The sequence below is a fragment of the Thunnus maccoyii genome, chromosome 17, assembly GCF_910596095.1.
Source record: "Thunnus maccoyii chromosome 17, fThuMac1.1, whole genome shotgun sequence".
NCBI classification, from domain to species: Eukaryota; Metazoa; Chordata; class Actinopteri; order Scombriformes; family Scombridae; genus Thunnus; species Thunnus maccoyii.
In genome coordinates this window covers 4828276-4843667 of record NC_056549.1, presented here as the reverse complement: position 1 = coordinate 4843667, position 15392 = coordinate 4828276, and the positions used below count along the sequence as shown (strand labels likewise).

Here is a 15392-nt window from a genome sequence, read left to right as displayed (position 1 = left end):
TATTTTTTTTATGTCCATGTTGTAAATCCTGAAAACACACAGGCAAGAGTTCAGAGATCTTTTCCATCCAATCACAATCACTCTCCCAACTACGTCATCGAAGACCGTCCAATCAGAGAGTTTGTTGTCCCCGAGGCACGTCAAGTTTGCCTTTGTAAGACAGGAAATACAAAAAATTTTGTTTTCAAGATAATGTAAATGTCTTTGAAAGGGAACAGAAGTAAAAATCTATTGCGGACAGTGACAAACTCCTAATAATTATGTAGTTTTACTGTAGTAGGATTTTTCCTGCAGGAATTTTACATGTAATGGACTATTTTTACATTGCTGATTTGTATTAGCCGGATGTTATATCATTCTTTGCTGCTAACTTGTCGTTCCTCACTAGCATCCGTTAGCTTTAGCGTTCCGCTTTCCCACAAGGACTCTGCAGTTTTGAGCCACTGTAGAAGGCAGACAAACATAAATGAACTCATGTATATTTTAATATTTTGTACCCGAAGCTGAAACATTATTTCAAGCTGTTTGTCTTTTGGCTGTTGACGCGCTTTTAGCTAATTAGCCAGTTAGCCGTTATTCCTGCTGGGGGAGAAAGTTGGTCCATGAGGTTAAAATAAATTGAAGCGACTTCGACAAATAATGAGACCTAACTGAGTGTTATAACAGGTAACTCCGTTTCATAGGCAGCAGGATGAGGGCTTTACTTCTTGGTAAAACACAACAGTTGGTTAGTAGAGTCTTCAATCATCCTGTCAGACCTTCAGCAGCAGGTGAGGTGAACAAACACACATCACGTATTAAGCATAAAATGCCAAATATTTGCTGGTTGCAGATTTTTTTTAAAATGTGACGATTTGAAGCTTTTGTGTGTCATACAGCGCATGATAGAAAACTTGAATATCTTTGGGTTTTTTGATTGTTGATCAGACAAAAAAGGCATCTGACGTTGTTTAAGAAGTTATAACAGGCAGTTTTCACTATTTTCACCATTTCAGGAAATGTCATTAAAATTAATTTGACTAAAGACACCACACAACCTTAAAAAGCCACTTTTAATTAAAGTTTTTGTTCAGGAGAGACAGTTGCAGAGAACAATTATTCATTTATCAAAATAGTTGCAGGTTAATTTGACTAATTGTTGCAGCTTCAGTTCAGTTTCAATTGGAATTCAATCCAAAAATGCAATTTCACCGATGTAATCCAACTCCAACATTCAAATTCAGAAGTTAAGCTTAGTAAAATATCTAATTCAGAGCTGAAGTCGAACTCATAAAGTGAAATTCAGATACAACATACAACCCCAGCAAGTCACTAACTGGAGAGACAGATCACACGTTACCTTGTGTTTTTGTGTGAAATGTGTCTTTATGTTCTTCGATTTTAAAATCTTTCTTTCATGCTTGTGTTGACAGTGCGATGGCGAGCTGCTCAGGCCAGACTCTTGTGCAGCTCTTCACCAGACGAGGAAAAGCCTCGACCCTCCATGCTGCGACACCTGACCTCTAAAATTAAAGCCACAGGTCCGATTCCGGTGGCGGAGTACATGAGGGAGGTGCTCACCAACCCTGTGACGGTACGTGACGACCGCTCGCCCCGAATCTGTCGCTGTCAGACCGCCTGCTGCTACACCATCAGTCTCAAAACTGGAGTCTTGAAGTTTAAAATCCTGAATTTAGTTCTTGGAATCTTAAAAAAACTCGCTTAGTTTTATTTTACAGTAAAGATGAAACGGACAAATTGTTGAATAATTCAACACATAGTGCACTTCAGCATCAACCCGGAATCACCATAACAACCACTGACTACACCTTAGAAACCATCAAGACTCACCGTAAAAGTCGCCTTAAAGACCCCAGATCTGCCATGGCAACCACCTAGAAACGCCATAGCAACCATTCTTCAAGCATTCAGATTCAAAGTTCAAACATTTGTCTTAACAGAGCTCGTAAAAGCCACTAATTTATCACAGTCTTTCATTAGTAAAATCCCTTTTTTGGCCTTTATTTATATGAATGATACTTTTGATTTTATGAACTGTTGTTTCTGCTGCTGCTGGTCACAGCTTTCATTGTCGTTCATTATCCGTCACTCAGACTGATTTGTTTTCTCTCGCAGGGTTATTATGTGAAGAACAACATGCTGGGGCCTGACGGAGATTTCATCACATCACCAGAAATCAGTCAGATCTTCGGAGAGGTGAGTCTGGTCACCTTCAGATACACGGCTGGAGCGTGTTAAAGTGTTTTATTTTACAGGATGTACCCACTCAAGCCACCGCATTTACATCTAGTTCAACACATCTTTTTATAACGTTACACTCACATAGTGCTAAAGATGTTTAAATATCAGCTGTTTCACCTTCAATATAAATAACCTGAACAAGGAAATGCTGGAAAAGTTACACTTTAAAACTAGGTCTTTACTGTTGAAAACTTTATATAAAATATATTTCCGCTTTTGAAAAAGTCACATTTTTGTATTACAGCTTATTCAAATTCAAATCTTAATTGGTTTAATTTTTGCAGATTGATTAATTGGTTAATCACGTCCGTATTTGAGCTCTAATCATATAAATATTAGCCAATTACATCCTGAAAATCACCAAAAAGTTCAGATGAGTGCCAGAAAATAATTTTATGTAGCAGGCACATTTCTACTCAGTTATAAGAAAACTTGAGGCAGCATCTCTGACATCTCTGACATCTCCTCCTGCTGTTTGTCGTTTGTTGGTGTGGTTTGTTTTTCCTGCAGCTGCTCGGTATCTGGATCATCAGTGAGTGGATGGGAGCAGGTGGCCCCAAACAGCTGCAGCTGGTCGAGCTCGGACCTGGAAAAGGATCGCTGGCCGCTGACGTCCTCCGAGTATGAACTTCTATTGTTAGAGCAGCAGAACTTCACAGGGAGATTTTTAATAAAAAGAGAAACATTTAAAGTTTTGCAGTAAAGAAATGATTATAAAGTTTAACTGGATATTCAGTCATGTAGCGCTGATCTTTCTCCAGCAGGAGGAGCTATTTACTGGTTCTGTTTTAACAACTTTTCAAAGTAAAGTTACATTTAAAAATCCAGCAAATCTAAATGAATAAAACAAGTCAAATAAAAATTAAACGAGAAGATTAATTTTATTTGTTCAGTTTGGTGTATTTATTGTATATCACATCATACTGTATGTTTACGTAAAATCCTGCTGTGATCTTACTGTTGCTGCTGCTCACTAAAGGCACCACGTGTTCAAACATAAACAATATTCTAATCCTGGTGTGTTTGAGTTGATTCACTTTATTATCCTCAGGAGAAATATCTTTAAACATCTGTGTAATACAGTAGTGATGTACTTAGTGTCTCCTCGTCAGTCAGAGTCATGTATGTTGTGTTTTTTTCTCTGCAGGTGTTCAGTCAGCTGCAGTCGGTGCTGAGCGGGGCCTCCATGTCGCTCCACCTGGTTGAGGTGAGTCCGGCGCTGAGTCACATTCAGGCCCAGAATCTGACCGGGACCCGCAACCAAGAGGCAGACAGCGAGGACGAGCCGGTTTACCGCCGCGGGGAAACCTCCACCGGGCTGCCGGTGTCCTGGTACCGCCGCTTAGACGACGTCCCTGCAGGTACTGTCCTGCGTCTTATATCTGTGCTTCAGACTTTACTTTTTAAAAATCTGTTCAGCACTTTAAGCTGCATTTTGTGTATGAAATGTGCTATATGAATAAAGTTTATTACTAACACTATATTATTATTACACCGCTGCAGGTGATTGGTTTGGGTTAAAAAGCTGCAGGAAAATCTGTACATTGTGGTGATTAGGGCTGTAACTAACAATTTAATCTATCAATCTTTCGATTATTGATTAGTTATTATTGCATAAAATGTCAGAAAATGGTTCCCAAAGCCTGAGGTGACTGTCATAGAAAAGACTGAAGAAAATATTCACACTTCAGAAGCTGAAATCAGAGAATTTGGATTTTTTTCTTAAAGAATGATTCAAATCGATTATCAAAATAGATTAATTTAATAGTTGGCAACTAATCAATTCATTGATTAATCGTTGCAGCTCTAGTGGCGATGTTGTTCTTATCAGGGTGGAAAAACATATGAAACCCAGATTATTATTAGTTAACTATTAATGCAACTGTAAATGCTACATGTGCTACTAGATCTGCAGCTAACACTGACGAAAACATCTGAAAACATCGCTGCCTAATCAAACAGTACGTTTTCTGAGTGTCTGATGTTCTCAGCTCCAAACCCACCGGTTCCTTCTGAAGATGTAAATAGGGCTTGATAAAATAATTAAACGCTAATTAAACGCTTAAATGATCTTTGCATTTGCACCTTAACTCAGTAAACGTGCGCTACAGTAGATGTCATGTGTGTGCAGCGTTTACTTGTTGTAAACGGTTCAGTTAGAGCTGCATAATGTGTAAAATGTTGACTTTGTGGAAATCCAGTTATTACAACGTGCACAAAAAGCTTATTTTAAGCTAACGTAGGTGATATCTGCTATATCAGCTGTCTTGAGTCACGACAGTCTGTAAACCGTGACGTGAATGTTTACAGTCTGAGGACCCGGATTTTACTGAAACGTGTTAACAATTCATCCTGTAATGTTCAAGGAAACCACAGTGTTCCTCACTTGTTGAATGTAGAAGAAATTTAAGTTCACGGGAGAAACTGAGAAGCTCTTAATTCAATATTAGTGGAATCTCTGGAAAAATCTTTAAAAGCGACTGACAAATATATAGATTCATTTTTAAAAATGGCTAAAAGATTTCCCTAAACAGCTGGGCACTGTAGTTTTTAACAAACGTTGCTCAAACAGGAGGATAATAGTGCATTTTTAGAGGACTATTTTCAGCGGCGGATTAATCTACATTTGGTGCTCTAGTGAGTATTTCTGGCAGCAGAACCGTGTATCCTACTTGTAGGTAGCTATATTCATTACAAGAAAAATATGAAATATCACCAGACTTACTTATTTTATATCTCTCATGTTAATAATTGAAAGTAAGAGATGTCTTCTCTTCTTTTAAGTGATTATCTTAAAGCCAGTTTCTCTTCTTACAGGATTCAGCATCTTTCTGGCTCATGAGTTCTTCGACGCTCTGCCGATCCACAAATTCCAGGTAACTTTTCGAAACCACAATCTGTAGAGTTTTTATTTAATTACATTGTTTTCTTTCAGTCTTTGTCTGTAGAACAACGACAGATTCTTGCAGTCTGTGTGTTGTTTTCCTCGGGTTGTCGTGGCTCTCTACTAGTTATTGATGCTGCCACTAGATGGCACCAAAGTGACATAAAATCTTTGCTGTTCTAACAGCAAGTAGAGAAATATGAAGATGACAAATCAACCGAACAGTCTGAGTGATGAAAGGCTGCATTTGTAGATTCAGTTTGAGTTTCTGAGCAGGAGGATTTGAGGAGATCTCGTTGGTGTCTTTTCATCTCATCATCATACAAGTGATATTTTTAAAGCTTGTTCTGCTTTGTTGCACATAAAATTAAGTTGAGATTTAAACTCTTGAGATAAACAGGCAGTTATTAAAATGTTTATCATGGTTCCTCCTGTTTTTAACTTGTTTGTATATGAGTTACTATGAAGGAAACCCTTCAAACTGATAAATGTTCTGACAACAATATTTTCAGGCATTTTTTCTCTGGTGTTATGGAGACTTTAGTGTTGTTGAAACCTGCAGCGCCCTCATACAAAGCTGTTTATTTAGGGTGTTTGTTTGTTTGTTTGTTTGTTTGGGGTAGAGGACAGAGAAAGGCTGGAGGGAGGTGATGGTGGACATCGACCCAGAGAAGCCGGACCAGCTGAGGTTTGTGGTGGCGCCGTCTTCAACTCTGGCCTCCTCCACGCTGGTACAGGTCAGTAGCAGAGCAGCCGCAGTCATGTGACACTGAATTCATCTTTTAAGTTGTTTGTCAGGCTGAAACACCAGAGAGCAAGAGACCAATGATTTATCTCCTGAACGAGACAACAACTGACAAAACAATCTCACAGCAAGTTCCATTATCTTATGGACGTTGTAATGGTGTTGCATGATGTTCCTCAGCACTTAATGGACCTCTTACATTGTTTCAATGGTCAGGGATGAACTTTTCAACCTCAATTTTTAAGCCAACATGCACAAGAAGGCACTCTACTGGCGCCCCCGCAGGCTGTGATGTTTATTACACCCAACATGATGAAAGTGTAGCTGAGCAACAAGGAAACTTTCTATTAATACTTGTAGAAATATTTCAGCTAACGATATTATTCCTCACTTTAATTAAAGTTTTCCTGCACAAGTCACATCATGAAGGAAGCAGTTTTTTTTACGGTGAACTAGGTGAGAGAAAACATCCAGACAGAATTTAGTTTATTTATTAGTACACATAAAGAAACCCCAAAAAATCATAATAAATGTAAGGATTATGTTGATGAGATTTTAAAAAAACCCAAAAAACTCATCCAAAAAAACCCCCCAAACAAATAAAACAATGACTGAAATTATAAATTTATCAGTAAAGAGACAAAAAACAAACTATAACTTCACTAAGTTGATGTGCTACATATCACAACCTCTTGACATTATACTAAAGTTGTTTACAAAGTCAAGACATTGTGATACTTAGCACAACAAGCTAGCGAAGAACCGCGTTCCCGCACATGCTCAGTGGCGTCTGCCTGACACAGAACTACTCTCCTGAGACTGAAAACATGATCGCTGTTATTAGTCTTTGGAGTATGATATATCAGGCTTTGATACACACAATACTTGTAAGTAGATCAGTTCGTTGTTGGTTTGGATCCAAACATGAGATTTGTTGACAAGAAGAAAAATATAGAAAATCACCAGCTTTATCCTTTAATATTAAGCTTTATTTCCATATTTTCTTCTCATGTCTTGAAATTGACCTTTTCTTAAAAATAAAAATGTAAGTGATGACAAAAAAATTCTATTCATATTATTTTTTCTATTCATATTATACTCATATATTCATATTTGCACTGTCTTAAAGTTGCGTCAACAGTGTAGATGGAAATAATTTCATTGAAATACAACTGAATGTCCTTGAAAACAAGAAAGGAAGGTTCACTCCTTTCTACAAAACAGCAAATAAAAATGTTGGGACTTTTTAAGGCTTTAATCTAACTATGAGAGTTTATTATTTGTACTTTAAAGTACAGAATGTACTTGAGGAGATCTTTATTCTTCGTGGAAATGAACTCTTAGAAGTTTGTTTTATAGCCTCCATCTGGTTTTTATTGCCCACATCTATACCATCTATATGTTCGCAGCCTGTTTGATTTGGCCTCTCTGGCTCAGTTCAGACACTTTGAGCATCCTGCCAGAGGCCTGACATCATCATCATCATCAGTCTGTTTGGATGAAGAACCTGCTTTTAAATCCAGTTCGAGGGCTGGAGCTCAGTGTCTGCTTCAAACCAGACTGAAACCACAAAACAGTAGAAAATACAGTAGGGTTTTAAGAAAGGAAGGATTAATTTCTCATTGAGGTCGTCTGTGTTTGTCAGATTCAAACAAAGGTTCGAGGATGTGATGTGGTAAATGTAAAGGAGTGAAAACTTAATCCAGAAACTGTTCAGCAGCTGTTGGTGATTTTGAACTTTACATTTCTGGTTCTGTTTAGGTGTTTGTTGTTTGTTTCTGAGTCAAACATGCAGCAGGTCGACATATTTCCAGCAGCTGCTGCAGTTTGTTTTAGTGTCAGTCTCTCAGAGTCAAAGAGGCTCCTTCTTTTTCAAATAATACAAATCATCAGAGAAGAAGAAACACAGCAGCAGGGTGCTTTAACGACCAGGAGCCGAATTCACAAAACATCCTAAAATTAAAGGAGCTTTTCAGTGGCCAAGTTAGGGGCGGTCAGTCATGACTTAAAGAGGACGTTTCATACACATTTCTAGCTCTATATTTATATTCTGGGGCTCTACTGGAATATCTTTACATGATTTCCAGTTAAAAAGTCCTTATTTATCTTCTACAGGTCCTTTATGCAGCCCCTCAGTTCAGCCTCTGTCTGAAACAGGCCGTTTCAGCTCCTGTCTCTTTAAGACCCGCCTCCTGATGAGACCACTCTGTTCTGATTGGTCCGGCTCCAGAGACCACGTAAACAAATAGTAGCAGCAAGATTTGACTTGTTTTTCTTGTTCTTTTTACTTGAAATGGAAACTTTTCAAATACATCCGCACATGTTCAAGCGGAAATACGCAAGTGGACGATATGAACAATCTTAGCAAGAAAGGCTAACAGACGAACGATCAGATGTCATCACGAGGAGGAAGTAGAGGTAACGTTGTAAACAAAGTGTTCAAAGCAGGTTGAAGTCCTGACTCTTGAGTTACAGAAAGCATTTTTACATATAACACTTTTGCTTTCACTGAGACCTGCTCACTATCACTCAGCCGTAATTTGGAAAAATACAACGATAACATAGCCGCTGAGTTAATGAGGATCCAAACAGCTCCACCGACGAATCAAAACAGTCCAATAACACCAGAGATGACCTTTACTCAGCTCTCCACTACAGTGACATTTCATCACTCATGATCTTGATAATCTAGTAATCTGTGACCGTTTTGAGTCATTTTTAAAGAATAAAAATATAAAAATGATCTGGTTCCAGATTTAAAAAAGTGAATATTTTTTGGTTTCTTTTGTCCCCTATGATAATAAACGAGTTACCAAAGGCCAAAGATTTGTTTGGTCAAATGCAGAAAAAAAATAACATGCAGATGATGTTTTTTGATGACATTTAATCTAATTGACACATCAATAATTTTTGTTTTCAAATATGAAATCTAAATCACCTTAAAAGATCGGACACCTGAATAAGTGTGTTGAACCTCCACAGCAGGTCGACGTCTCCAGCAGAGATGACTTGAGAGTGAAGTGATTTATTATTGATTAAGTGTGTGTGTGTGTGTGTGTGTGTGTGTGTGTGTGTGTGTGTGTGTGTGTGTGGCAGGCAGATGAAAGGCGGCATCATGTGGAGGTGTGTGCAGAAGGAGGCGTCATCGTCCAGCAGCTGGCCCGGCGGATCACAGAGGACGGAGGAGCGGCGCTGATCGCCGACTACGGCCACGATGGAACCAAGACGGACACGTTCAGAGTATGACGGACACTTTAAATATTCATTAAGTGTGTGAGTTTTAAATATGTTTTAATGTTTTTTTTTTTGTTTGTTTGTTTTTTAAATAGGTTAATACAGATCTTTTCCTCATTTTCAGACGAATAAAAATGCACATCTGTCCAGTTACTTTTCAACCTGTAAACTTTGGTCACTATGTGTTTAAAGGTCTTCCACACAATAATTTTATACTCAGATTAAAGCTGAGATTTGGCACTTTAATGTAGTATCCATTATTTTATTTTAAATTGAATGTGCTGAAACACAGAGCCGGAAGAACAAAACATGTAACTGTCCAAATACTTCCTGTCTGGACTGTATTTCATTTATATCAACTGACAATATTTAGCAAAAAACACATCACAGTTTTACATTTTTTAACCGAATTTTCTCTTTACAGGTTAGAAATTTGCAAACACAGTATGTAAAATGAAGTTTCAGTTTAGGTCGGTTGGTATTCTTTAATTTTAGCTTTTTAGAGGACGTCATATCGGGCTGCACGATGTATCGTTTCAGCATCAACATCACAATGTGCAATAGTCACATTACAGGAAGTACGGCAAAGTGACTCAAACACTTCATTTTACAACTTTTTTTGCTGCTTGATACAAAAAGAAAACTCACGGGGTTCTCATTACCCATGACTGATCTACAAGAGAAGTCCGATATCACATAATTTAGTCTGATTCTTGGATACACAGAGTTCGATCAGTCCCCATTGTGCTCTGTCAGGTTGCACTTCATCAATTTATCCAAACAACCAAAGCAGCTCATTTTCAGGTTTTGGTGTTTGATAAACTGATCAAATGAACCCGTTCACCAGAGCACATGGCGAACCGATCGCTGTGCATGCAGAGTCTGTGTATCACCTGCCTGTAAACACGCAGGCGACGCCGCTACTGTCACAGATAACGTCGCCTATGTTCAGTCACGTGAGGCGGATTTTTAAGGTGCGTGTATTCCTTTATCAGCGGCACCTCATCTCAATGCTGGTTAAAAGTTAAAAAACTACTGTCATGGGGCTGGTCTGTGTCCTAACGTAAGAAACACTTAAAAACCTGCAGCATCCAGATCCATCTGAGCTTAGATCTTGCCGACATATAGATAAATCTGGTTTTTGCTTGAGTTTGAGAGTTTTACCATCCTCACCTGCGCTGGGAGGCCTGTTTATCTTCTACCACGCAGATTAAGCATTTGAACATCATTAGAAATGTTGTAAGTAACACAGCTGCGACACATTTGTAAAGCTTATTAAGAAACGTGTCGTTTTTTCCGACGTGAAACCAAAAGATGAGGAGTCTGACTTCCAGAGAGGCGGCGGAGGGCTGAACCAAGTGTGGTAGAAGTAGTTGTTTTGTTAGAAGAGGATAAACTTTTAAAGTACTCAAATGAAAATTATGATTGTTAATTGTATATCTGTACATAAAGAACACATTGCATGCATCTGGTGAAATTTCCTGTTTTTATATTGCACAGTGTCAGTTTTTTCCAATATGGTGCAGCCTTAATGTCATAATATTTTATAATGAATGTAATATTAAATATAATAAATTACTACATATAGTAAAACATGAAAAATATGAGTACATTTAGGACAGTTGGGACATTTTGTTCGTTCCTCTCTTCAGTTACAGTTTAAGGAAACAGATGTAGGAAGCAGCAGACTGAAGGGAAACCGCTGTCCAACGGCCCGCTGCTCCTCTTCCTCCGCTGCTTCTCTGATACTGTTAACATATTTATTTTCTCAACTTTAACAGCATCATTTAAAATAAGTTTTGTTGGAAGTAGACTGTTTTGAATTCCCCGAGACGGGTGAAAATACATTTTAAGGAGGTTTCCACTTCAGTATTTCCAATTTCTTGATGTTAAATATAATCATGTGAACATGTGATGCCCATAAAGCTGTTTTCAGTGATGTGATGGCACTTTAATCACATATTTTCTTTCTGTTTGAGGGTTTCGTGGATCAGAGAACTGAAGCCGACAGCAGATTGATGGGGAAACTGTTGAAACCATGAGAGAACAAACCGAAGCTCGACTGCATTTTTTTTTATATTTCTTTTGAAATCAGGGCTTTAAAGGTCACCAGCTCCATGACGTCCTGGCGTCACCCGGCTCGGCCGACCTCACCGCTGACGTTGACTTCAGCTACCTGCGGAGGGTGGCTGGAGGGGGCGTGGCCTGTATGGGACCTGTCAGTCAAAGGACGTTCCTGAAGAACATGGGCATCGACACCCGGCTACAGGTGAGCCTGATCCTCCTCTCACGGATAGCAGGAGGATTAATAACAGCAACGACAGTGATGAGCGTCTTTTTATTGTCAGCTATTATCACAGTTATTAACCTTTTATTAGTTATTTCTCCACACATTTCTCTGTTTTGTGTCTTCAGGTTATGCTAGCCCATTGTTGCTAACTTTGGAGCTAACCCCCTTTACTTTTTCAGCATTTGAGGAAACAACAGACGTGACTTTTTTAGCATTTATTAACCGACACACTGTAGTCTGTACTGTACATTTACTGCCAGACTGACAACGTACTACTAACCTTTTCCTCTGCTCCGCTCGCATCCACCGTCACTTCTCATGTTCTCGCTCTTTCCCCGCTAACTACGCAAACATACTCCTTAACGGAGCCACGCGACCAGTGGTTTCCCAGGCAACGACACAGACGTTGACTCACGTACCGGAACAGCACTGCAAAGAGACTCCCAAACGCTATATCCATTCATTCGGATATCAAATAAAAAAAAAATGTATTTTTTTTTGGCCTGGCGGGGGTTCTCGTTGTGTCATTGTGGAGAAACACAGATTCAGTAAACGTTCAGTACGGTCAATAAACGTTGAGAACAGTTAGACCCAGCAGTCTCCGTTAGGTTGGGCGAGTTCAAAGTTGTGAAAACAACGGGGGTGTTTTGAATACACCCCCGTTGTTTTCACAGGTAATTTGTTAGTCTGTCCCTCCCGCCGCAGGAAATAATGGTTTAATCCTGGAAAGCTGTTGATGTAGCACTTTTCTCTTTATGAAAATAACACGGAGATTATTCGACCAATGAGAATTTAGTCGGACGAGAGCATATCGACCAACTAATCGACCATTCGACCAGCAGACTACAGCCCTAATTTCTTCACATGGCCATACTGCGAGGCAAGTTTATTTGTATGGCACATTTCAACAACAAGGCAATTCAAAGTGCTTTACATAGAGCATAAAAGGCATCAAAACAGAATATAAAAGCAACACAAGTAAAAAGACATAAAAACAATTAAAGTGTTAAAATTTGGAAATAAGAAGAAGCTAAAAAAAAGGGAATAAGACAGATAAAACAAGAGAATAAAAGTTACAGTGCAGAAAACAGAAGCGTCCTCAGCTGTGATTTAAAGTAACTGAGTGTTGCAGCAGACCTGCAGTTTTCTTGGAGTTTGTTCCAGATATGTGGAGCATAAAAACTGCCTCTCCATGTTTAGTTTTGACTCTGGAGACAGAAAGCAGACCTGCTCCCAGATGACCTGAGAGGTCTAGATGGTTCATAATGTAGCAGCAGTGAGAAAAAATAAATATAATCTAATTCAATCAAATGTTCCGAAACAATATTGGATGACTGGATTTGAGGCCACTATCAGTATTTTAGAGGTTTAAAAAAAAAATTCCAGTAACGATATTTTTGGAAATAGTAATTTCTTGCTCCGCTCAAAAATGTGTTTTTCTTCTTGTTCCTTCAGTTGGATGTTTGAGCTTCGCTTGATGTATGTGCAGAGTTTGTTTTCACATTCATCCGCTGAAGGAGGAAAGTTTCTCTGAGCTCATTGAAAATCCAATTTTAATTTGGATGATCATGATTTGTGACATCACAACTACTTCGGAGCCAATCATGGTCCAATATTGAACTTACAATTGTGTGATGTGGAAACTTGACACCTCCAGTGCACAAACACTAAGAATGGACTCAAGAAATGAAAAATATTTACATATTCATAGATGCTGCATTTCTAATGAGAGAGAAGGAGTAGATGTCACTTTAAGGATTTTAAATTGGTCATTTTTTGTAGAAAAAAATCACATCAGACACACATTATTGTTCTAACAGAGTATTTTTTTGTATTTCTGGAGGAAATCTTTAAAGAATTGTGACCAAGAGACGTACTGAGCGAGACATTTTATAGTAATGGAGACGTGGTTTTAAAGGAAAATTCTGGTATATTTCAAGCTGGTGTATTTCCCATGTAGGTCATGCTCACTTTCATTCGCCTGCTCCATTACATTCAGGGAAACGAGAACTTGTTATACGCATAACAATGTATATCGGGCCATTTGTGACCATTATGGCTGACTGCCCAGAGTCACAAAGGCCACATTTAATCCAAATATGCCACGAATACAGTGAATTTTCCTTTATCTTTTTTTTTTTTTTTTGTCCACTTGGAGGCAGATGAACTCCTCAACAAGCTGAAAACACAGATTCTGACAAGTCGTGTTTCTGTCCAACTGATGAATCTCCACCAACTCTTGAGAAAAATATCTGGCTCTTCAGCTGTTAAATGTTCCGCTTTCTTCTCCAGCCTGTTGCTAACTGTGTCTGTCTGCTGTTTGGTGCTGAGCAGGTAGTTTACGGCAGGTTTTTAGAGCTTTTTCTCTAAAAACAGCTGCCTGCTGCAGACAAAAACATTGCTGAGAGTGAAGCAAACAGTGAAATGTGCCATTAAAACAAAACAATGAGCTGAAAGACCCTAAAAAGCTCTGTAGAGTTGGTGATAGTAATGTGGGTTTATTACTATAAGTGACACCTTTCACATTACATGGAGTCATTTGATCCATTGTAAATATAAAAATATAGATAAGTGGAGCTTTAACGTTCTCTGAAACATGTTCCAGACGTTTGAAGTAGATCCTTTGGTTCTCTGCAGGTTCTGCTGAGGAACTGCAGCGACCCGTCCACCAGGAAGCAGCTGATCAGCAGCTACGACATGCTGACGAACCCGGCCAAGATGGGCGAGCGCTTCCACTTCTTCAGCCTGCTGCACCCGAGCCGCCTCGCCAAACCCAAGACATCAGAGGGGCTGAAGCTGGAGAAGAAGAGCCCGGCGCCGCTGCCTGTGGCCGGATTCGCCGAGCTCAGCTTCTCCTGAGGTGTTTTTAACTGTCCAGAGACCGTTAACAGGTCAGCAACAGATCAGAAAAGTCTGGAGATGATCTGATCCTTCCTGTAGAGGTTTGGGAGCTTAGAGAGACATTACAGGTTATCTGAGAGATTCTTGAAGCTCCGTCATTTGCAGATACTTTGACTCGGAGGATCATGTTCATGGGACGATGGTGTTTTTACAGCTGATATAAAAAAATACCTCGTATTCATGCAGGAGGATGACACAGTGTCTGTAATTTAGAGAAAAAGAAGAAATTTGCTGTATTGTACCAGATTATATGTTCAGCATGAAGTGAACTAAATGTAAACTTTCTCTTTAGACGTTTTAATGTAAAAATCCAAGAAAATAAAAATATTTTTTGACATTTATTGTTTAATTGGTGACATACAAAGTTGCCTAACAAGGTGAAAATGTAAACACGTTGATCCTTAAAACTCAGAGCGTGCTGACACCTGATATCTGGCGAGGTCAGAGGTCATCTGGAGGCAGGAGGATCTCTTTCCTCTCCGCTACGCCGACGCTCGGCCGGCTGCCCGCAGCCACATCTTGAAGCAGTTAGCTGAGCTCAGAGTTGTGCAGCAGCCATTCACAACGAGCCCGCCGCTCCGCCGGTAGCAATTAAAAGATTCAGTTACACATGTGGGGTGGGGCGGAAGGGGTCACCGCTGCCAAAACAAGCAGCCGTCCTCCTGAAGAGCGGCTGAGCGAGGCGATCGTGTTCAGAATTGGTAATTAAATGATCGTTTCCAAACATCCTGCTGCGGATCGTTATCAGCTTTCCCCTGATTCAGGAGGATCTCTGTGTGTGGCTGTTGTTTTTTTTGTTGTTTTTTTTTTCTTCTCATTTGACAAATCAGACGTACGTTTGGAAGAAATTAGAAGTTTATATTAAAACCCTCCAACTGAAGATATTTAAATGGTTTCTCACCTGGAAGTTGCCACCAAAGTCGCACTGTTTTATGCCTTTAAATCAACACAATTGAAGCAAAACTTTCTGGGTGACTTTTATGAATCAATATGTAAAAAGTGAAAACTTCTGATCTCTTCATTTCCAGTGTTACATTAAGTTTCTATATTTAACATGAAGCTAAGAGCAAAACCAAAAAATATTTAAGGATTTGAAG

General features: G+C 39.2%; 1 protein-coding gene across 1 annotated transcript; it reads left to right on the top strand.

Annotated features, from left to right (window-relative positions):
* Positions 1-4: 4 nt before the first annotated feature.
* ndufaf7 (NADH:ubiquinone oxidoreductase complex assembly factor 7) lies at positions 5-14632 on the top strand. Its single transcript, XM_042390152.1, has 10 exons — positions 5-770; positions 1413-1573; positions 2116-2196; positions 2752-2862; positions 3389-3602; positions 5059-5117; positions 5749-5862; positions 8967-9110; positions 11200-11373; positions 14032-14632. Exons 1-10 carry the CDS (start codon positions 692-694, stop codon positions 14251-14253), a joined length of 1359 nt encoding a protein of 452 aa, XP_042246086.1. The 5' UTR covers positions 5-691; the 3' UTR covers positions 14254-14632.
* The last annotated feature ends 760 nt before the right edge of the window (positions 14633-15392 follow it).